General features: G+C 37.0%; 1 protein-coding gene and 1 pseudogene across 21 annotated transcripts in view; one reads left to right on the top strand and one right to left on the bottom strand.

Annotated features, from left to right (window-relative positions):
* The window catches only part of Cdc42bpa (CDC42 binding protein kinase alpha), a 266,063-nt gene that overhangs the window by 133,914 nt on the left and 107,373 nt on the right, over positions 1 to 24,776 (bottom strand). For all 21 annotated transcript variants that reach the window (XM_063236777.1, XM_063236786.1, XM_063236787.1 and 18 more), the window contains exon 6: positions 389 to 482. In XM_063236777.1, coding sequence (XP_063092847.1) covers positions 389 to 482 — 94 coding nt within the window. The remainder of the gene's footprint in view (positions 1 to 388; positions 483 to 24,776) is intronic.
* On the top strand, positions 7,461 to 7,741 carry LOC106028615 (HIG1 domain family member 1A, mitochondrial-like; annotated as a pseudogene).

Raw genomic sequence — 24,776 nt, 5'->3', positions numbered from 1 at the left:
AATTTGTTAACACTGTCCCTCAGGATGACTGCATAATTTGGGAAGAAAAAAGAACTAAAGGTGAGGATGCAGCACTTATTTGCCTTCCTCTTCTGAAAACTTAGAAATATCTCAAGACCAGTAACAAATAGTTACCAACTAAAGGAGGAGCAAACAAGGTTCTCAAAACGTTAATCTCCAAATTAATTCAACAGATGAAATGGCTTGCAGCTTCATCAGCAGGCTATAGTGTGAATCCATACGCCCAAACGTAAAGGAGGTAGAACAGAGATAGACAAATGTGTAGCTTGATGCATAGGTTGTACAAACAGATGGTTTTTAAAAGAAAGAAGACATACACCAAGGGAAATGTCTGTGGGTCAAATAATTTTGGCTTATCTTTATTTACCGTTCCATCTTCCATCAACTTCAGACAAGATCCAAAGTCTGCTAACCGAATATGTCCATTCATATCCATCAATATATTGTCAGGTTTAATGTCTCTGAAAAAAATTCAATTATTAGTTGGGAAAATAAACAATCACTTGCTAAGATAACCTTCTGTTTTCTGAAAATCTCATCTTCTTTTAAAAGTAATACTCTAAGAAAATCTATTGAATTATATTATGAGTCCAATTCCTGGCTGTGATTCTTACTTAAATGCATTAAATTTCAGTTCTCCTAGAATCCTGTGGATTTGGTTAAATCAATCTTATCATATTCCTTTTAGGGTTTATACAGGTTCCACTGTGGTTAAGGTAAAACTACTTTCTGCACACAGAGAAGAATCACAATGATCTGATACCCACAAAAAATAATATTGTCTGATATTAGATAAGAAAAAAATGTATTTCTTAGAGACCAATCCTAATTCCAGATATATAAATTCTTGAGTAATGCAGATCATCAAAACACAGGAAACTACTTCATAAAATTGATTTTGCAATTGCTGAAACAAATGTGTAATAGATTACACCATTTACAGCTTCAACCATTTCTAGATGTTAGGTCAATGGATTCGTAGGATATCCAAACCTAAGTACTAAATTATATTGTACTAGTTTGTGTATTAGTTTTACATTTGAATATCAGTTTTATATTAGTTTTACACTTTAATCACACATAAAATGACTTGTAAAAATATTCTCAGGGCTGGGAATACTGGCACAACGATAATCTCAACACTCTGGTGGCTGAGGCAAGAGGATGGCAAATTCAAACTCAATCTGAGAAACTCAGTGAGACCATGTCTCAAAATAAAATATACTAAAGGGCTAAGGATGTAGCTCGGGGCAAAGACTTTGGGTTCAACCCCAGTAACACAAGATGGGAAGAGGAGTGGAGATTCTCAAAGATCCAGCAATGTTCACATGAGCTGAACACAGTGGCGTACACCCATAAATGTGGTGGCATACACCCATAAAAACTCAGGAGACTGAGGCAGGACTGTGAGTTCAAGGCCATCCCAATTTACTGCACTTCTAAAAGAAGAGAAAGTTTGCTGTAAATAATATGCACTTCGGTGTTTTTCAAAAATTCTACTGCTATGTGGTAAATGTGAGTATGTGGTAAATATGAGTATGATAAATGTGCTATGTGGTAAATGTGAATATGGTAGAGTCACTTTAACCCAAATAGTATCATTTTAAATTAAAGTCTCCCTGCCTCAATTTTCCCACCTGTAACAGGACTATAATATTGGTACTATTTTGATCACTAAAGTAGTTTCAGGTACATACTAAATATCATTGTTGGAAAATTATGGCCATGGGTCAAAATTATGGGCCTGCTGCCTGGGTTGGCACAAGAAAACATTCTAGGGTAATGAAAACATTTTTGACTGGGATCTTTGGACGTATGCAATACACTGTCAAAACACAACAATGTAGGGGCCAGGGACTTAGTTCAGTGGCTTAAGCACCTGCCTGGCAAGCGCAAAGTACAAAAAAAAAAAAAAAAAACCCAAAGAAACAAAAAAACCATCAATGTGTATTTAACACTTGAACATGTTATCATATATAGTTCATTTTTTAAAATAAGGAGAGTAAAAGTAAAATCTACCTTTAAAATATGGTGTTGGACCTCCCCTTCCCCCTGTTAGCAAGTGAGAGCCAGTGATCTGGACATCCCTTGAGAGGTTGACCATAGGCAACGTAGCAAATAGGGGGAATTTCCTTCTACTATCTCTTTGAAGGCAAATACTTATATCCCTGTTTTGCTTTGTTCTAATTAATGGTGTTATTTTAGTCTGTTTTGTTTTGTTGAACTTCAATATACATGAAAGTATGGACAGCTATTTTGAAGAGAACTGAGACTCTATGACAGCCATTGATGACTTTCCTATTGTCTGGTTTTGAAGACCTAAAAAGCCTTCCTCATTCTGTTCTGATCAGTTTTATACTATGTTGTTTTGTATGAATTCTCTGTATGCGAAGACTCAGACAACAATTTGGAAGAAAACAAGAGACAATATGATAGATAGTGAAGATCTCAGATCGTCTAGCTTTGAAATTTATATCTCTTACATTGCTTTCTTATGTTCTATTTTGTTGTGTTTAATTTTACCCCCTTTAAAACAAAAAAAATTTATATGTAAAAAAATAGGGTGTTGGAGTCTTGAAAATTTCAATACATACCATTTCTTAAAATATGCTTAGTTTACTCAGATAATTTCTTCTAGACTAAGTTAAAATTGCTTAAATTTTTCTAAACAAATACATGTCATCCATGTTTTAAAATTTATTAAAATACAGTTATTCACAGTATTTTGGTTTCCAAAATCCATATTTGCAGTCCCCCACCTACTCAATCCCGTTCTGGGGGACTGAACCTCGAGTCTTTCACATGCTAGGCAAGCACAGCATTGCATCACTGAGCTACATCCTTAACACACACATCCTGCCCAGCTCTTTGTATTTTGTATGCCGAGACAGGATTTTGCCCAGCCTAGGATGGAACTTGCTTTGTAGCTGGCTGGCCCTGGGTATATGAAATAGGATCTTGCCCAGGCTGGCCTCAGGGTATATGGCAGCCTTTTCTTTCAATGAAAAGCTTTGCCCTAGATGTCAGCAGAGAGCTTCGAATGTCAGCCACTTCAGAGTTACAGTGAGCCTCCTCTTCTCCAAAACACCTTCCTTTCATGGAATAGCCCACAAGCCATGAATGATTGATATGGAAAGGCACAGATCAGGTAACCAACAAGCAAAAGTCCATCAACTCTCCAGAACTCCTACTGGGGCATGCTGAGGCTTTGGCCTACAGTGTAATCTGATTTCTCGTGCTACCCAATCCTGCTTCCTCTGACTTACTTCCAGTGTTAATCCGTAATTAACATCCAGCATGACACACTCTTACTTGATGCCTGCTTCAGGAGAACTCAGTATTTGACAAGTGGAACAATAAGACAACAGATTCCACTTTCTGATATAAGAAGCAAAATAACACTTGGCATTCAGATCCACTCTGAGTCAATGACATTTGCAAATAAGGTGGCAGCTAGCCAACCAGACACCCAGCACTATCAATAAGAGAGTTAAAAGGAAGGTTCAGGCAAAACATTAGCTCAACCTTGACAATCTAAGAAAACTAAAGGATAGAAATATTTACAAAAGATAAAACCTCTCTCACTATAAACCATTATATAATCAAATTTCTTCCTAATTTAAATATGACTCAAACTACTTATCAGTAATTTTTGTCTTTAAGCAAAAGTAAATACATTTAGGCTTAAAAAGAACAACAGAATTTTAAAAGCAATAAATCAACATTAACATTTATAACAATACATATTTTTATTTGTAATAAGTAAGAATTTTTTAAAGCATTATAAATATTATCCCTGTAACAGTGAAATGTGGAAAATTTTTTCCCCCAGAACTTGGGGTTGAATCCAGAGACTTTGCACTGAGCTACTCACCAGCCCTCTTTTACTTTTAATTTTGAGACAGGGTCCAGCTAACTTGCTGACCCAGCTGGGATTGAATTTGGGTTTATTCTACCTCAATCTCCTGTGTGCTAGTAAAATTCACTCTTCATTTTCCCAACCTCCCTCAGGATCACTGTTTACTCTCCAATTGTGCTGCCCTACAGCACACAAAAATTTGGCAGGCAGAAGTTGGTTTCAGTAAGCAGGGGAAGCCATGGGTACTGTTCCTTGTGCTAAAAGTAAGTAGCTGCCCTTCCCTCAGGGAGCTTGATTTGGATCACTTCTGTTTGCAGGACTATGTGTAACCTTGACATGCAATCAGCAGAGAAATTTTGCCAAACAAATATTTTATCAGCAATAAAGGAAAGAAAATCCACATTAGTAAAGTTATGTCATAGACAGCTTTTTCATCAGTCAAAAAGTAGCTTTCTTGTTTTCTGCCTTATACCTGTCAACATCCTCCTTGCTTCAACCTCTTGAATGCTGGGATTAGAGGTGTTATGGTTGATGTCAACTTCAGCAGTTTAGAGGTTTAACTGAGTGACTCAGCAGGGAGCCAGGGTTCTTATTTGTAAATATCCTCAACTTGTGCAAAGGAGGGCAAGGAGATTTTGTGAGTGCTACACCCACCCTTGAGGGGTGGAGTGGCCTGTGTACAATATAAGCCGGGAGAAGAGATTTGTTTTCTTTCGTTTGCTCTGGCTGTTGCCTTGAAGTGTTGCCCCAGTACCATGCCACCCTGCCTTGCAGCCAGCTGATTATGGACTGAAACCTACACAGTGAGCTACATAAACCTTCCCTCCCTTTATTTTGGTATTGGGTATTCTGTCTCAGCAATGAGAGGAACCAAGACAACAGATGTGAGCCATGTTCAGCAGAAATTAGAAATCTTAATGAATATATTAATTTAGAGCTCACTTTATAATTCAGGATACAGTTATTTATAAAATTTTGTCAAATATTACCTAACTCCTCTTTTCTATTGCATAGGAAACTTTTAAGAAGTTTATATAAATAATAAAAAACTAATGATCATACAACTGCAGATACTGTAACAACTGCTTACAAATAATTGTTACTGTAAAATAACAGTCCTAATCCTTCAAAAAGTCATCTGTGAACACTGACAGTGTAACTCAAAGAAAGATTACTATGAAATTCAAATGACATGTAATTATGGGAATAATCATTTGAATATAGCAAACACAACTCTAGAGGAAACTGAATGAAAAGCAAAGAGACCATGAGAAAAAGAAGCACAAACAGGGAGTCAGGAAATACAGATTAAACCGCTACCCACTGTGTGACATCACCCATAACACCTGTAATCCCAGCATTCATGAGGCCAATGAAGGAGGATGGCTGGGAGTCCAAGGCCCACTTGGGCCATGTAGTGAGAGCTTGTCTCAGAAAACCAAACCAAGCCATCCAAAAACACCACTGTCATGGAATGAATCTTATTACAACTAGGATAAGACATAGTGATTGGGGGAAACTGGGTGAAGGATACGTAAAACTTTTCTGTATTATCTTTACAGTTTCCTGTGAATTTGTTAACTATTTCAAAATAAAAAGAATTCTTAAGCCAAAACCATTATGAAAGCATTCAGTTATCATTCTTTTTTATCTTCTTATACATTAATGTATTTTATGCTTATTGTACTTAATAAATATTTGTATTTAGATAAAGTATCACTAAAAAGAAAAACTGTACAGCAGTCCATACTATCTGATTCAGAATCAATCACTGGAAACTGTAGTGTTTTGTAGGAAACTCTAAAAGACTGAGAGAAATTTCCTTTCACAGATCTTGTCCCTCAGGTGTCCTCTACTATCTCTGACCCAAGATCTAAGCCACCACTTCATGGATAAATCCCAACGAGCTAAACAACAGCCAGTAAACTGTAAGAGTAATTGCTTTCTTTTCTGAGAACCACTTTGACAAATTATTCCTCCAGCTGACTTTTCTTGCCGCCTTAAAAATGATGTTACAGAATAGATCAGCATTTCCTTTTATCTGTCCTTACCCTGCATGTGCCCTTAAACGATGGAAATATTCACAGGGATACCACTGCTATCTGTGTCTGTCACGAATATGACACTAAATGTAGAAGCCCCAACAAATAGCACTATTTTAGTATGAGAGTCTTGGCTAAAGCCCAGGGTGTGGTCTGTTTAGCAAACAACTAACCTTACCTAAAGAGAGGTCAGCTGTTGTCTTTAGCTATTGGAAGTGATCTCTAGGACTTTGGAATATTAGGACTGTGACAGTTAAGCCAAATTATGGACTTGATTGCTTTGAGGCCACATAGGAGAGTTAGTAAAGCATACTTCTGGGTGTCAGGGTAGGTCATGGAAGGGTGAATTTGGCTCTATACCCTGGCCTCTACCTCTCTTGTGCTGTTCCTCTGCTCTGCTTTCTGGTGGCCATGAACTGAGCCCCTTCACTCCACCACATCCTTCCATCAGGATGTTTCTGCTTTGGAGCCAATAAATTGTGGACTGAAACTACTAGCCAAATTGGCCATTTCCTTCTTTAAATGATGGGTGTCAGGTATTTGTTCCTAGCAAAAGGAAAACTGACTAATACAATGACTGGTAGGAGTGTCTTTGGCTAACAGACAATCTAATAATATAATTTATGATGGATATAACTTTCATCTGGAAGGGCATGGAGAGCAGTATCAACTCAACTTCTAAGAATGGCTGGAGACTAAGGACTATCATAGAAGCAGTAACTACCCTGCTCCCCAAAAAACCCACCAGTAACCAAATGTTCCAGTGTTCTTTTTTAGCTGGCAGTACTTCATATGGGCAATCATTTATGGATGCTAGGCATACTACCACCACCAAGATAGGGCGGCAGAAGCTCTATCATTGGTACTTTTGAATTCTATCCTATGCAATTCCTTCTTTCACTAATTTTATTTATGTTCTTCACTCACTAAACCACAATTGCAGTCATAACAGTTTGCAGTGAGTTTTGCGAGTCTTCCTGCAAAATTATTAAAACTGGGAATGATTTTGAAAATGCCTCAAACTTGCTTTTTGAGGGGGGAATATCCTCTTTAACTTGAAATTATATGAGGGGGAAAAACAAGAGTTATGAAGAAATTATAAATAAGCTAACAGGAGGAGCTCAGATCAACAGTGATCACTTCAAAAACACATTCCAGCTTAGTATTCAGCCAAACTCATATTTAAAGTATAAAACAAGGTAGGTACGGAGGCAGACACCTATAATTCTAGCACTCAGGAGGCGGAAGCAGGAGGATCATCACAAGTTTGAGGCCAGTCTGGGCTACATATAGTGAGCTCAGGGTCGGACTGCAATATACAGCAAGACCCTGTTTCAAATAAAGGAGGGGCTGGGAATACAGCTCAGTGGCATAAGCGCCTGCCTGACAAGCACAAGGCCTTGAGTTTGATTCCTGATACAAAAAGAAAGTATAAAATAAAGGAGTAAAGGCTGTGGGTGGGACAGGGAGAAGACTGGTGGGCGTCGTCAGTAGGCTGGGGGTTCTGTGACTTTTGAAAGATTCTTCAGGCAGTCACTATGTCAAGCCACACAGATGTTTCCCTTTCCCCATACGATGAAGACCAGGGATCTAAATTTATCTGAAAAAACCTAAGAGACACCATTTGTTGCTATTGGAATGGTAGGCTTTGCAGCAATTGTTGCACTGGATTATACAAATTGAAGAGCAGGGGAAATACTCAAATATCCATTCACTTGATCCACATGCGTGTAGCAGCTAAAGGCTTTGTTGTGGGAGCACTGATCTTTGGTATGGGCTATTCCATGTATCAGGATTCTGGGCAAAGCCTAAACTTTAGAAGAAGAGATGCTGCCTTGGTCTTTTTGAAGACCTGATGACCAAAGTTAGTAGTGACTAGTTCACCACTGCATCATTCAGGGAGTCAACATGAAAGAAACAGGTCACCAGCACACACTTGAATGTGTTAAAGAGTCTGTAATCTCTATGCCCTCACGACACAATCAGTTCTACAGCAGGCCAACCCTGAGGTGGGAGAAGAGGAAGGAGTGGTGTGGGGTGCAACAAGGAACTAGTTCACTCTGAGTCAAATATGAATGGCTAATGACCTGGAAACAAAGTTACCTAAATGACATTGTCTACTGTGGAAGAAATTACATGAATTTTTGTGATCTCAAACTAAAGTCATTAGTCAACGTGTTTACGAAACACATAAATTGGAGGATCAGATAGTGGACTGCAGCATGATGGAGAGAAACTCTCATAGGATTTGGATTTTTTTGCAGCCTTAGCTTTATCATTAGGATAGAAACTGTGTCAGTTAAACTTAAATCTGCAGAATAGTAGGTCAGATACAAAGGGTAAAAATATTACTTGGCTGTTTTTCTAAATGCCCAAGATAGTTTTGGCTCTTTATCTATAATATTCATTCTTTCCACAGTCACATGTCAAGGTCAGATAGTCTGCAGGCTCTTCAGGAGAGATGGGGCATCTTCAGAGTACTATACTTCAGTCCACAGTTCTACTTTTTCAACCACTGTATATGGTATAACATTTACATGTGACATTTGATACCATATTGCACCCAGTTAAAACAATCAAGAAAACAGTATGGCCTAATCCTTGTACCCTAGAAGGCTGATGCAGGAGTCTCACAGGTCTGATTCAGGGCAAGACTGTCTCAAAAGACTCTTAAAAATTTGTTTTAAAGGTTGTCCCCAACTATGGTAACTATATCTCATCGTTCAGTGCCGGGGCCATGAGGTCAGATCTGAGGGCTGAAAAAGAAAGGGAGGGGAAGAACGGAAGGAAGGGGAAAAGAAAGACAGAGAGAGAGAGAGAGAGAGAGAGAGAGAGAGAGAGAGAGAAAGAAAGAGAGAGAGAAAGAGAGAGAGAGAGAAAGCAAGCAAGCAAGCAAGCGAGCCAGCAACAAGTGAGCGGTAGGAAGGGATGGAGGAAAAAGATGGAGGGAACAGGCATACTAACAAATGAACACTGCTTTCTACCCTGTATCTGCGAGGCAGAAGGGGGACTCTTGAGCCCAAGAGACAAGGTGTGCCAGGCTTTACTCCATGAGGCAAGAAGATGAAGATAATCTTTTCCCTCTACCCTCCCTTGCCAATGATGTATGGAATGTGCCCTTCCCTTAACTCCTCACTCTTTTATCACGAGGACCTGGTACACTGCAACAGCAGAGTAGCTCCATGATGTCTCCAAGGACAGAAATAGTCATGCGTTCAGACTTACATGAGCAACTCCTTCAGACACAAGGAAGAGGTTTCTAAAAATCTCTATACTCATGACCTAATGGAGCATTACCAAACCCTAGGCCAGCCCAGCAACAAAAACATGATTAAGTAGGTATATAATGTGATCATTTGTAGTTTCACAAAAATTAAAGGCAACATTATTCTTATTTCAGAAAATACATAAAAGCAAATTCCAGATACATATAATGATTTCTAAAAGTTCTACATATTCAAGACTATAAAAAGCTCTAAAAGAGAAAGTGTCAGCTGTCACACAGGTTTTGAGTTCATTTACTTAGGGTTCTTGATTGTCATTGTCATTGTGAGACAGAGATCTGATTATCAGAAAATGCAATCCAGGGACACTCAATGAAATAATGACTAATGTAACCCTTTTTAAAGCTTATACAGAATTCATGGTCTATATACTGAATGTGACACCAAGTGTTTCTAAAATAGGATTTGACAGTGGAAGTATGGCTGTAACCTATTAAGAAACTCTTAACCAGTAAGAAACCCCTGAAATCACAAGGTTTTCTTCAGTTCAGATGAAGCAACTCTTTAGAAAACATACTGAACTATATTCACTGATTATGATACAGGGAAAAGTAATAGTCTATACCCTTTCCAAGCTTAAAATCTAATACAGAATATTCAGTTGACATAAAAATTGTAAACAGTTGACAGGTGGAGAATTCTACTCTAGACCTTAATAAAGGAATATGACAACTATTAAGTCAACAATTATTACATGCATTGTTTACATGAGTTCACCTAATTCACTAGTAACGTCTTCAGGGACGTGATGTGCATTGGATTAAGTCTATATTCTATTATAGAACTAGGATAGTGCCTTTAAATATGGAAATTTATAACTTTCAGCTCTATGAGATACTCTTTTTTTCTTTTTGGATAATTCTATTCCCTTCATTTTCTCTATCCTTTTGTTTTGGAATTGCTATTATTCAGATGTGAATATCCTATGAATAATCCTGAAATTTTCTCCACTGAACTTTTCAGTATCCTGTGTGTTTGATTTTTTTACTCTACTTCTTCAGATATTTCCAACTTTATTTTCCAAGTTATGCTAACTTCTCTTTAAATCTATTATTATAATTTTATAATTTTAAAAGCCTTTCTTAATTTGCTTGGAATCATTTTTCTGTAGCAAAATATTTTTATAAGTCTATCTTTGATCTCTCAGAGAATATTAATAATCATTTAGGGGAAGAAAATCTTTCATTGGAAACTGTACATGTGAGGGATCTGCGTTGTGTGCTCTTTAAGAGAATCTTAACGTTTCATGATCTGAGGTGGAGCTCAGACAGCTATAAATACAGATTAACATCAGCAGAGAAGTTTGACTGCACAGAGACCACAATAAATCATTTGCTTGCAGACTTGTATCAATTTGCTACCAGTGAGTAGCAAATATCAAGCCACAACTAGTAGGATTCACAATAGCAAGTCAGTTGATGTATTTCAACTATACAGCCACATCTGGTGACAGGTTTTAGGTGTTTACAATCCAACACTTAATTTCAGTCTTAAAGGGCTCATCCATTATTTCACTTACCACTTCAGTCCATACCTTTCCCCCTGCACTATGCACTTGTCTCAGTCACAGTTTGGTAAGCCCACAAGCGAATCCTTGCTAAAATGAGTATAACCCAAATGTCAGTGGAAAGCTTTGAAAAAGGGGAAAGACCCAATGATAAGACAGCACAAGACCCTAAAACTACTAACAAAAGAAAAGTTGCATTTAAAATAAAATACCTAGAGTCCTACTTAAATTACAGGTTCACTGCAACAGGTGATTCACATTCTCCAAGTCTGCTGTGTGTAATGAGGCAGTTGGCTACCCAACAAAGCCATGAAGCCTCCAAACATGCTTTGCCACATGGAGACTAAACACCCTACATTTTAAATGGTAAGTGTGTGGAGTTTTTAAAAAAATAATGTGAACATGAAGAACATGAATTATTGAAGCCAACCATTTCAGCAAATGTGTCTCCACTGAAAACACCATTCTTAGCAGCTAGCTGCACCACTAAAGCTAAGGACTCCTTTACTGTTAGCAAACAGTTGATTCTTCCTGCTACTGAAGACATTTGTCTTGTAGGAAAACTTGTAGTTCAAAAGATAGTACCATGCTCCCCTTTCGGTTAGCATCATGAATGAAAGGAATGACGAAATAGAGGACCCTGAAGCCCAAGAGTTAGGATTAATGAATCCCATGTTATACAAGTCAGGTTGATAAGTCAACTATTGTAAGAAAGCAGCACTTGTTTGTGTGTATTTTTCAAGAGGATGTATATGAAAATGCTATGTACACTTCTGTTACCAACCAACACCACAGCTGCAGAACCATTCAAGTCTGAACGAAAACTGAACATTTTGTGTTGATATGTACATGGGCAGAGTGGTTTCTATGCTTGGATGGCTGTTTTCACTACTCAGGTCAAAGTGATTGCTTCTGAATGCAAATCTATGTTACCCACAGGGAAACGCTAGCTACCTCAAAAAAGTCACCTGAACTTAACAAAGTTTTGCAGGATGTGATTAGGGTTATCAACCATATTACAGTACACTCCTTTAATGTGCATCTGTGCATTCACACAGCTCTCTAAGGAGATGGACACAAGGCACGTGTCTTCTCCTATACACAGAAAAGAAATGACTTTCTGAAGGCACAACACTGACCTAAAGTTCTGTGTTACATCTGCCACCTTATAGAGATTTCTTTTACAAAAACAGTTGCGTCTGGCAGCACATTTTAGTGACACAAAATAGATCCCAAAACTGCTTACTTGTGTGGCATTTTCTACCTTTTTAATGAACTCAATCTGTCACCTCAGGGGAGAACAACAACTGTATTCAATTCTCCAGATACAGTGGCTGCCTTCAACACCAAACTAGAATTATTGAGGCGCTGAGTGAACATTATGATTTTTGACAGTTCAAACATTATAATTTTTGATACAGACTGTGAAGCAGCCTGAGACTGAGCCAGGACCTTCTTCCAGCTTGTGTATGATCACCTACACTAACCACAAAAGATCCACTAACTGGAAAGACATTGATCGGAGGCCCATTTGTGAATGAGCCTGATGAATTAAGTTTATCCATGATACAAAAGGGTCAACTGCTTAAGATCACAAATGATGATATATTTGAGACAACTTCGAATCTTCATACATTCTAAACTCAAGGTAGAAGGAATTCATAAGAGTGCCACCTAAGCCCTAAAAAGCCTGTGTTTATTTGCAACATATCTTTGGGTAACAGGGTTTTCTGCAGTGACAGTCATCAAAATTATATTATAGAGCAGACTGGACGTAAGCAACCCACTTCTGGTGCCACTTCCCCATCCCTCCTAGAAGGAAAATCTAGTTGTGGGAAAATAAGCTCAGGGCTCCCACTGATTCTGCAGTAAGTTATATACTTGTTTCATTATATATTATAATATAATAATTAGAGAAATAAAGAACACAATAAATGTACTTAAATCATCCCAAAACAATCCCCCACCCCCATTCATCAAAAAATCATCTTCCATGAAACTGATTGTTGGTGCCAAAAAAATGTCAGGGATTGATGTACTAAGTCACATACTTCTACCACTGTGTTAGGTCCCCAATATCTGATGTTCCATTCATATTTAAGAGCAGGGTGCTAGCAAGGTTATAGGATACTCCGTATGGCTAAGAAATCTGCTGTTGCTTTTTTACTGGGAAAATATTCCCACTTCACAGTAATATATCTTTCAGTTGGTATGTTTAGAATTTCTCAAACATGGGTCTTCTGATCTCCCTAGGAAACATAACTGTGACCATTATTCTTGGAGCCACATGGGGGAGTGGGACAGTGGGTTGGTCTCAATATTCAAAAATGTCACTATTCTTAGTTACCTCTAATACAGTAAATTTGCCTACAGTTGGGCTCACAAAGGGTCTACAGACCCTTCTGGTTCATGCCCTTCAGAGAGGACAGTTCAAGTCTTACAACAATGCAAAGAGCCGCTGTGGGTAGGGGGTGGCACATGCCTGTAATCCCAGCACTCTGGAGGCTGAGGCAGGTGGAACTGCCACAAGTTTGAGGCCAGCTTGGAGTACACGTAAGTTCAAGGCTTGCCTGAACTACAAGGCAAGACTCTATCTCAAAAAACAATGAAAAACAAAAACAAAAACAAAGCAAAGAGTAGTTGCCTGGCTGGCTGCTCAGAATAAGGAAGGTGATTTGAGTGTTTAAAGGATTATGTATCAACTAGTATTCTTACTCAGATTCACATTCCTTTCCCTTCCAAGTTTAGTCAATACTAAACACTTGAAGTCTTTTGTGGAATCTGTAATATAGATCGATCTGTTTCTAAATGAATTTGGTTTTAAAAAGTACCATCAGGCAGTTGGCCATGTGTCTAGGACAACAGTATCCCAGAATTCTGCAAAGCTAAGGCAGGATCCAGAGTTCAAGTACAGCCTAGACTATATAGTGAGAGCCTTGTCTCCAAAAAGCCATTACAAGCTCTCTGATATCAGCAACATTAGATGGTTTTCAAGTTGTTCCTATTACTAGCTACATTAAACCTGAAAGGTACTCATCCTTGACCAGTGGTAGCCTTTCCAATTTGATTTCTGTATCCTTCTGATATGACCCTAAAAGTTTCTGAAAGTTTATTTCTTATTTGGCATGACATGATTTATTGCATTAGTCTTGTACACTTCTTACCTAGATCTGAAATCAGCTATTTTTCCAAGAGGCTTGTCCCCACCCCCCAACTCTCTGGAGGAAGTAGTATTTAAGAGCCACAATCTGTCAGTAGGGACGTTCCCTGCTATGATGTTGATCATTGTTTCCAGTCCTTTTCTCTGCACAGTGTGTGTGCATGTGTATCTGGGGGTATGTGAAAATAAAATGTCGGAAATTCATGCAAATTACTTCCAATTCAAGTTCAGGACTACGAGACGTAGTTAACCACTTCGATACTTTATCAGCATCTCTTTTTTTATACACCAAAAATCCTGGATTCCTCGGACAGATGTGACAACAGAATCAGGATATTCCATAATCAGTAATTTGTTTTATTTTGCATTAATACACAATAATCTCAGGATGACAATTTTATTATCATCACTAATCTGATGATTAAGAAATTTGAAGAAAATTTCCATAAATTCTCTACCTGTCACCGTTCTTTAGTTGTCTCACACGTGAACAGGGCATATACCCTTTAAACTCTGCTCATTCATTTTAACTTTTTTTTCTGTTTTAGTTTCATAAGTGACTCTCTAATAAGTAACACTAGCCCACAGGCTAATGTGGTTCATGTCATTTGACTAACAGGTTCCACAGGAAGAATTCATGGGAACATTCTCCAAGTTCCTGTAATTTGTAATATTTGTGTGTGCCTTTTATACCTGAAAGTCGATTTTGTTTCTATTTTCTTTTCTGAGTTATCATAGATACTTAATGCACTTTTTCTATATTACAAAGTCTAACAACAAAGTATTTTTCTTTCCCATAAAAACAACTTACTTTTTGTCCCTATAGAATTTTTCCTTCTTTTATCTAAAGGTCTATAATTATACTACAAATCTGTTTATGGCCTACTATTGTCCATTATGTTGTATTTGTTATACACGCTATATATACATTTATTGAGTAACTCAATCAACTTTTGCTTTAAGCGGTCATGTATTTTTAACTGGGAAAAAATTTGGTGTCTAAACTGAGATTTTTAGCATTTAATATACTTCATTTTTACTTTTGAAAATTCAGATCTTCAGCTATGATTTCCTTATATTCTGGACTATATTGTTGAACAATTCTTGTAAGAAAAACCTTAGGTAATGAATTCTTTTGGGTTTCCTTTGTCTGAAAATACCATTTATTTGTGTGTGTGTGTGTGTGTGTTTCTATGTTATTATAGATGGAAATAGCCAGTGAATATAGAATTCTGGGTTAATAGTTCATGTCTTATCTTTTCTTCTTTTCTTTCCTTTTTTCAATAGTCTTAAAGATGTTGTCCACATTGACTTTTAATCCCTGGTGTTGTGATGAGAAGTCTTTACCACTTTTCCACAAATGTGAAATGATGTTATCCTGTAGTTGTTTTGTTGACACAGGGTCTCACTATGGAGTTCTGGATGGTATTAAATTGGCTCTGATCCTCCTGCCTCAGCTTTCTGGGTGCAGAGTTTACAGGCATGGACCATCATGCCTTCTTTATTCTTTGTATTCCATGCTTTAACTATAATTTGCTAGCTGTGATCTCCTAGAATCTATACTGTTTGGGGTTTGCTACACTTTTTATTCCACAAATTCATCTTATGCCTTTAAAAACGAAAACTTTGGGGCTTTTATTTATTCCTCATGGAGTAAACTTCTATTGATCTATTTTGAAATTAACTGATTTATTCCTAATCTCCTACCTGCTCTTAAAACCTTACAGTGAATTTTTACTCAAAATGCTGTATTTTTCAGTTTAAAATTTTCTATTTGCTTATTTCATAGTTTCTATTTCACTTCTAAGATTTTCAACTGTGTCACTCATTTCAAATGTGTTTTGTTTACTTCCTGGAGCCTATTTAAGTGCTGTTATAAGTCTTTACCCAATAATTTATATATCTAGTTCATCCTAGGATTTCTATCAGTTGATTGTTTGTTTTCTTCCTCTCAAGAATGGATTATAATTTCTTGACAGATTTTTATTATATTGTATTCATTAGAAATATTACATCATGTATATTTTGGGTTCTGTCATAAAACTCTGGAAAATGTTGTTTTAGTTTTACCAGAGAGTCAATCTAGTTGAGTTTGTATATTCAAGTGTATCTTACAAAATGATTGAACCTTGAAGACATTACCCTACATAAAAGACATTAGCCATGAAAGACCCCATGTTGTATGTCCCCAATATTCAAATTTATATAGCAGAAAGCAGACTATTGGTTACTTAGGGCTGTAGGTGAGGGAATAGACTGATAGGAAGTTCAGAGAGGGTTTTTTTCTGAAGGAAATGATTTAAAACATACTATAGCAACAGTTGTGCATGTCTCTGAGTATACTAAAAAGCTTTGTATAGTTTAAGTGGGTGAAGTGTATAATATACTTTTTTTTTTCTTTTTCTTTTTATCGGTACCAGGGATCGAACTCACGACTGCCTGCTTGCAAGGCAGGTACTTATGCCGCTGAGCTAAATCCCCAGCCCCCGAAGTGTGTATGAATTACATTTATATACAGTTTAATCTCACATTTATAAATGAAATTAAATACTGGCATGTTACACAATAGTGGAGATCTTTTCTACTTAATGAAGAAAGTTCAGAAAAAATACTTGTTAAGTAGTAAAATATACATGACTACTATTAACTATTAAGGATAATAACAATTATTAATATTAACTGTTAAGAATAATTAAAAGCTAGTAAAGAGAACGTCACGATTTTTTGGTATGTGCCACCACAGTATCTTCAGATTATACATGCATACCAAATTCTCTCACATCTGCCATCTTACAGCAGTAGAGTCATTACAATGTTATCATTCCCTACAAGCAGCAACAACCCCTCTCAACTAAAGTGGTTTTTTGCTATTTTGTCATGTTTTTGAGATACTGGAGAGTGAACCAGGACCTTGCACATGTTTAGGCAAGTATGCTGCCACTGAGCTACATTCCAAGATGTTTTGTTAATGTTATGCAAATAGTTACATCTTTTCCTATGCTTTCATATAAAGTGCCTTTGGATTACTACATTTTACACTGAAGGCAAAATGTACAACATTATTTAAATGGTGGTATCGCAGGAAACACCACAAGAAACAAATACCAAGATCTTGGTCATTGAAGAACCCACAATTATCAATTGGTAACATTTTGGTTTTAGAATACATATTCTGATCATCTATGTGGTGTTGGACAACAATACAAAAGTCCTAACTGTTTCGTTTTTACCATCTAACACTAAAGTATATAACCAAATGCAACATTTCAACCAGATCAAACTTCTTTTCCTTTGTTGGTCTCATAGGATTCTATGCCTTTGATTACTAACATTTTAAAGTTGTAAATAACAATCTGAACACCAAGTCTATTGCTTAATTTAGATGACATGATTAACATGTTTAGAAATAACTTTTCAACCTACAATTACGACTTACTTTACCATAATCCAACATTTGACAGAAACTTTGATAAGCTAAGTTAGACAAACGACATGTTACTGTCATTAAAAATAACCTTTATCCCCATATCTTTTATTTTAGCAAATAAATGACTAAAAGATACATGCTTAGTCTGTTTTCAATTATTTGATTTCAATATAGATGAAGATATGGACAGCTATTTTGAAGAAAACAAGAGACATTACGGTAGCCACTGTGATTTCCTGCTTTTTCTGAAATCCTGTGTTATTTGCACTGTTTTACTCTTCTCTGCTTTGTTGTTTTATTGTTTTATTCACTTTAAAATAAAAAATACACCCTTAAAATACAAACTGCCTATTCAGTAAATCAAAAATAGAAATGTTGTCCTTCGGCCTTTAAGTTGAAAAATTAAAGTGCCCCTTGTCTAAAACCTAGGTTGACAGATAAGAGAAAAAGGCTTGATTGTAAAAATAGTGTTTTAATAAATACAAGTGTTGTGGTGGTAGTACACCACTTTATTTAAAAGCATAGGAAAATATATAGATACTTGCATAACTGTAGTATTTCATTATATTCTTTTTTTTCTGTCTTTTTGATACGGGGTCTCACTATACAGTTCAGACTGGTCTTGAATGCAGAGATCCTCTTACCTTATCCTCTCAAGTGCTGCGATTATAGGCATGCACCACCACATGCAGTCTACATTGTATTTCTATGTATAGCATTCAAATGATGTATTTCACATTAAAATGATGATAAAATATAATTTCGGGCCTTCATTTCCCTTCCCTGTGAATCTTCTTTCCTTTGCCTGTCCTTTCTTAGGTAGGCTATTTCAGTCTGTTAAAATATCCTCCCATCAAGGAAAAGGCTTTGTCCAAGAGATCTTTCTGACTCACTGTTCATTTACTTTTTTTCTATATGATTTGTAAATTACTAAATCTATTTTGGATTTCCAAGATGTTTAGGTACACATTCTTCATAATCTTTCCTTAAAAATCTGTTTCCAATGTCATTTAATATATCTCTATTACAGCTATCTTCAAGCAACTCCTCAGAAAGGGGAACTGTTTCCTCTATTTCTATCATGTCTCTCACCCAACACAATAGCTAGAGTGGCGGGAAAACTGCAGAGGTTGAACAAAATTTTCATAATGAATGTACAAGTTCATAAAATTAAAAATGAGATAAATGTTTATCCAATTTGGGACAACCATGAAGCTGAAATTATTTTGTTGAATTATTTTGTTCAGTCTTTTTGCACTGGATTCTAAATTACGTGGCATCAGCTAAGATATGAATATAACTAAGATATGAATATAACTAAACTCAACTTTATATTTTTCAAAAGAAATCTCTGCTACGTGCTCAAGAGTTTCCTCCTCACCTTCAGTCACATTTCACTCAGTCTGAACACTGGAGGAGACTCAGGCCTTGTCATGGATCCTTTTTACCTACTCCATGTTTAACTAAGTGAATTTAGCTCATCTCATGTTTAACATGCTAGTTACATGCTAATGACACATAAGTACATGGATTACAGATCCTAGCCTCACAGTTAGTAGGAAAAATCACTTTCTTGTAGTTCATGGGTCTAGAGCAACTTTGGTCATCTTGAATTCACCAAAATACATACGCATGGCAGGTAAAATACAGCATAATGAAGGCAATTTTTTGAGCTTGGTTTCTACATTATAGAAGACTAAGTAACAGAGGTGCTTCTTTTTTTTCAAATTTTTGTTTATTTTGAAATGAATACTGGCTCAGAGGATGTTATAAAAATGGGACAATGAATCCCAGGTACACGGAAGAACATTTAACTGTAGTACAGTTAAAAAACCAGGAATCTGACAATGATATACTGTTGTTGGGCATTTTTGCCATTTTAAAATCTGCATTTGTGTGACAAAGATAAACATCATACACAACTATTTCTTTTCCATAAGAGAACTTCCTCGTGCTGTCCTGTATTTCCATTCACTCCCACATACTCTCTGCCCATCTCTCTCCCCTGAAACTATTAAACTGTTCTTTATAGTTTTACCATCTTAAGAATGGTATGTAAATAGAATCATTCAGTATGAAACATTTTGTAATTTAATTCTTTTCATGTATTAGTAGTTCGTTTGTCTTTATTGCTCAGTAGTATTCTATCATATGGAGATATCAGCACCTATTCGATCATTCACTAGAGTGTTCACCAGTAACTTGGACTGTTTCCAGTACTTTGTTGTTATAAATAAAGCTACTATGAATATTGATGTAGAGGTTTTTCTGTACAGATGAATTTTATGTAATAAATGCCCGACAATGTAATTGCTGGATCACATGGGAAATGAATGTTTAATATTTTAAAAATTGTCAAACTTTTCCAGAGTAGTTATGTCACTTTACATTTCTACCAACATATAAAAAACACTACATTATCTGACAGCTACATGTTCCAAATATTTATTACCACTAATTTTTAAAAATTTAACTGTTCTAATATAAACTTCATAGTTTTAACTGGCATTTTCATAAGGTCTAACAATAGTGAACATTTTGTTGATTTGCCATCTCATTTGTCTCCTCTGCTGGGTGAAATATCTGTTGTCTTTTCTACCATTTTAAAACTGGACTGCTTGGACATTTTAAAATCAGACTATTTTTAAATTATGTTTTGAAAAATATATTCCAGATATATAGCCTGTAATGATTATTTAACCCTCGTTGCTAACTTACTGGACTGAGAGATGCCTAGGTAACTGGTAAAGCACACTTCTGGGTATGTGATGGCGCATCCAGAGACAATAGGTATGCGAATCAGCATGAATGTGGGCAGCACCCTCCAATGGGGTGGGGCCCTGGGTGGCACTAAAGAGTAAAAGGGGAAAGCTCACTTTTAGAAAATGTCTAATTCTTCTTGAGTGGGTGCTATTTGTTTGTTTTTCTGCTACCATCACCTCAGGACATCAAAATCCAGATTCATCAGCCTCTGAGTACAGCCTCACAAAGGTGATTCTCCAGGGAGTCTCCAGGCCTCTGGCCTCAGAATGGTACCTTGTCATTTTTCCCTCCTCTGTCGAGGCTCCCAGTATCTTGGATTGAGAAGCTACTCATGTCCCAGCTCTCAAGGCAGTAGACAGTCACTGTGGGACTACCTATTCTTTGACTGTGTCAACCAGTCTCTAAATCTAACTATTTGTATATTCCATTGCTTCTCTTCCTCCAGAAAACACTAATAGAAAGTCTTTGTCAAACAAAAGAACAAATATTCTCTTCCAATCTGTGGCCTGTCTTTTCAACTTTTTTATTTTGTCTTTTTGAGACAGTTTCACTATGCAGTTCAGGCTGGCCTTGAACTCACGGGGCTCCAACTGCCTCAGCCTCCCAAGTTCTAGGATTACAGGAAGAGTGCTACCACACACAGCTTAATTTTAATAAAGTAAAATTTATTTTATTTATTTTTTATTTTGTGTGTGCATGCATGCATGCATGTGTGTGTTCACGTTTTGGTTTTCAGACTTAAGAATTCCTTACCAAGCCCTACAGCAATGGTGGTGAAACTATGGTATGTGAGCTGCAGTGGGCTGTTATCATTGAGAGGTTTAAAAGGTTCACTATCATTGCCCTAGAGCCATTGTTCTCTGATGTCTTCCTCTAAAAATTTCATGGTTTTTATACTATACATTTAACTCCCCCATCTGCATTCAATCAACTTCTGTGTTTTTGTGATGTCTAGGCAGCACATCCCCCACCGCTCAATCCGTACTGCTGGCAAACCCAGGGCTTCAAACATGATAGGCAAGAACCCCATGAGTGAGGTACATTCCTTAGTACCCACCCCAGCCTTTCATTTGAGTACTTGTTGAAGATTATGTTTCTTTCATTTAATTGCTTTTTATTCTTGCCAAAATCATCAGGAAACTGGTTGTGGAGGCACATATCTATAATCGCTATGGGAGCACTGTACGAGGCTGTGGCAAGAAGACTGTAAATTTCAGCTCAGGCTAGGCAACTCAGCCATTTTTCCAGACTCTGTCTCCAAACAAACAAACAAAAAGCCTGGGGATGATATAGTGCTAAGGCTCTGAATTCAATTCCTAGTACTACAAAAAATAAAAGAGTTCATGTCTGAGTTCTCTATTCTCTTTTAGTGATATATATTTATTATTCCACAATGACCCCATTGTTTTGCTTTAGTTAGCCTTACTACAGCAAGGCTTTAGATCAGAGAGAGTAATTCCTCCTATTTTATTCACCTTTTAAAACAAAACCTTTTATTAGTCTATGTTATGGTGTCTGGATGTCTCCCCAAAGCCTCCTACAGTCATGGGGCAAGCTTCTAGAATTTGTGACTGACTCATGGTCCAAGGCAGGGGTTATGGGTGTGAGTACTATAGCCACCTAGAGTGGGGAACCTACATACAACAGAAGGGACAGAAAGAGTCCTCTCTGCACTCCTCCTTTTTTTGCTCTTGTTGCTTTTGCTGTTTTCCACAATGAACTGGTGCCTTCGGCCATGAGCCACCCCTGCTTTAGGCCCAGAAGATTATGGGTTGAAAGGGCTTTTATCAAACCATAATCTACAGGGAAGAAAGGAAATAGTCAACTCTTGCTACTCTGTCCCAAGTTAAGTGGGGATGAGTAGGATGGAAGGAATACTCAGAAACTGGTGTTCACATCCAGGTAGCACAGCCTTGCTAAATTTCCTTAATTTGGGGTGTTGGGTATTCTGTCTCAGCAATAAGAGAAAATCGAGAGTATACATTTGCAAGACATAATGAGCATATCTATTAAGGGGCCTGGGTTCACGTGTATATTAATCCTAGTTCTTTTTATATCACCGTCCTTTTCCTCTTCACCTCTCCACCTCCACCTGAAATACTTCTAACTATTCTAATTTCAGTAATTTTTCATATAATTTTAGAATGCTTTTCTTTATAAAAAAAATTTACTAAGATGTTATAGGGGTTGATTTAAACCCACAGATCAATTTGGGAAGTCTGACATCTTTAATGTTTAAGGTATTTCAGAATGATTAGACACACATTCTTTGTTTAATTTTTCAAAACAATATTCACCAGAATTCACTACTCTATTAATACTACTTTTCTCCTCTCAATCTCACTGTATTTGCCTCCTACCTTCTTACAAAGGTTGAGGTTACCAGCAGCAAATAATAATTGTCCCCTATGAGCATTCATAATATCATAACATCCTTTGGATTCTCAATAAAATACCAGAGGAATGGTCTACATTTCAGGAGCTAGACAATAACACTTCATTAAGTACCCTTGGGAATCTCATCTTTAACAGAAAGCTGGGGTTCCCCTGCCCACCCGCCCACGATAAGTTCCAATCTATATTCTCAACAACAAAACACACTGCTTTAAATCTACATTTTAAAAAACTATGGAGGAGACTTCTAGTTTTCAGTCCAGTAAATAAGGGACTAAGAATTCACTACTATGTCCTAGCAACAAACTGACTGGTGGATACAGAGAAGTGAAATTTAGCAGAGCAAAAATTCACAAGCAGAAACCTTGCCTCAACTGCCTAGTTAGGAAAATCTAACCCATAATTGACAAACTGTGGAAGACTCACTGTAGAAAGACTGAGAGATTAAAAGCTTCAGGGAGGCCCAATTATAAGGAAACTTCACAGGTGTCAGTCTTACTGCCATGAGCTCAACAGAATCCCCACATAAGTATCAGAGAAAAACGTTCTAATCCTTTAGAAGGGAGCTATTCTAAACTGTGCCAAAGCACTCTCTTTTCATGAAGGCATGTCCCAGGAGAAACTATTTCACCAGAGCCTAATGTGATGGGCTTTTATCAAACCATAACTACATGGAAAAAGGGAAATAGCCAACTTCAGCCAATTCTGGCTACTCTGTCCCAAGTTAAGTGGGGATGAGTGGGATGGAAAGAATACTCAGAAACTGGTGTTCGCATCCAGGCGGCACATCCTTGCTAAAAGACTAGAGATTTAACCACAGGACTATAAAGCATTCTTTTCCCATCCCCCAGCGCGTGCGCGCACGCGCGCGCGCGCACACACACACACACACACACACACACACACACACGCACACACGCACACACACGCACACACACACCCCACCAGCACCACACCAAAAGACAATATACTGCAATTCCTTTTACCCAGCATATCATATCCACCTTTCAATTAAAAAAAATTATGAGGCATACTAAAAGGGAAAGAAATGAAAAGACTTCAAAACCAGAGTCAGACATGGCAGAAATGGTAAAAGTATAGATTAGGAATTTTAAAAAGTAGCATTACATTAAAAGACTGTAACAAAAAAAGCAAACAACATGAGAGAACGGATAGACAATGTAAGCAGAAAGATGGAAATTGAGAACAAGAAATACTAGAGATTAAAAAGTTCAAACAGAAATGAAAGATACCTTTGATGAACTCATTAGGAGATGTAGACACCACTGAGGAAAGAATTTCTGAGCTTAAAAACATGAAAAGAGAAACTTCCAAAGAGAAGCAAAGAGAATACTTGCAAACAAATGACAGAACAGAATATTCAAGAACTGTGGCACAATTATAAAAACGTACACTATTCATGTAATGAAATACCACAAAGAAAAGACAGAAAGAACCAGAAGAAATACTTAAAACCATTATAAACGAGAATTTCCCAAAATTAATGTGAGTCACAATCCACAATACAGGTCAGAAACTATCAAATAAGGTAAATGCAAAAAGAAGAAAAACAAAAAAAAGAACCTACATCTAGGTGTATAATTTTTCCAAAAACAGAGAATTCAGACAAAAGAAAAAACCCTGAAAGAAGCTGGGAGTAAAAGGAAGGGTTCCTGTAGAAGAATAAAAAATCACAAGTGACTACTACTTAGAACCAAGCAAATAAAAAAGTAGAGTGGAACATAAGGTTTTTTTAATCAACCTAGAATTTTGGATCCTGCAAAGTTATTCTTCAAAAGACTTCCTCAGGAAACAAAAACTAGGGATATTCATTACCGTAGAAATTTGTTGTTTACCAAAAAAGGTCTTCAAAGAAGGGAAAATTATATAGGTCAAATGCTCAGGTTGACATAAAGAAAAGCAGAACAAAGGAGGGTGAAAAAGAAAGAGAAATTTTATTTTTCTTATGAGGTGCAGACACAGTACTGGGAAGACTGAACTCAGGGCTTCAGAGCTAAGCTACCTCACACCACCCCCCATTCTGCCTTCTGTTCTGGACACAAATTTTACTAAGTGGCTAAGTTGTTCACTCTGGACTGCAGCTTGAGATCCTCCTGCCTCAGCCTCCCTGACATTACAGCCATGAGCCACTATGCTCAGTCTTTTTCTTAATTAAAAATTGGCCTAATGTAACACTTTGTTCAAAATAATAATAATAGCAACAGTGTATCTAAACATAAATTCTTAGGTACCCATGAAATGAAAGACAGTAATGATACAAGGAAGGAATTAAGAATTTTGAAATAATTTATGACTGAT

This window comes from Cavia porcellus, unplaced genomic scaffold (genome assembly GCF_034190915.1).
Source record: "Cavia porcellus strain 051 isolate PalLab524CR breed Dunkin Hartley unplaced genomic scaffold, mCavPor4.1 scaffold_26, whole genome shotgun sequence".
NCBI lineage: Eukaryota > Metazoa > Chordata > Mammalia > Rodentia > Caviidae > Cavia > Cavia porcellus.
This window is presented reverse-complemented; position numbering and strand designations above follow the sequence as displayed.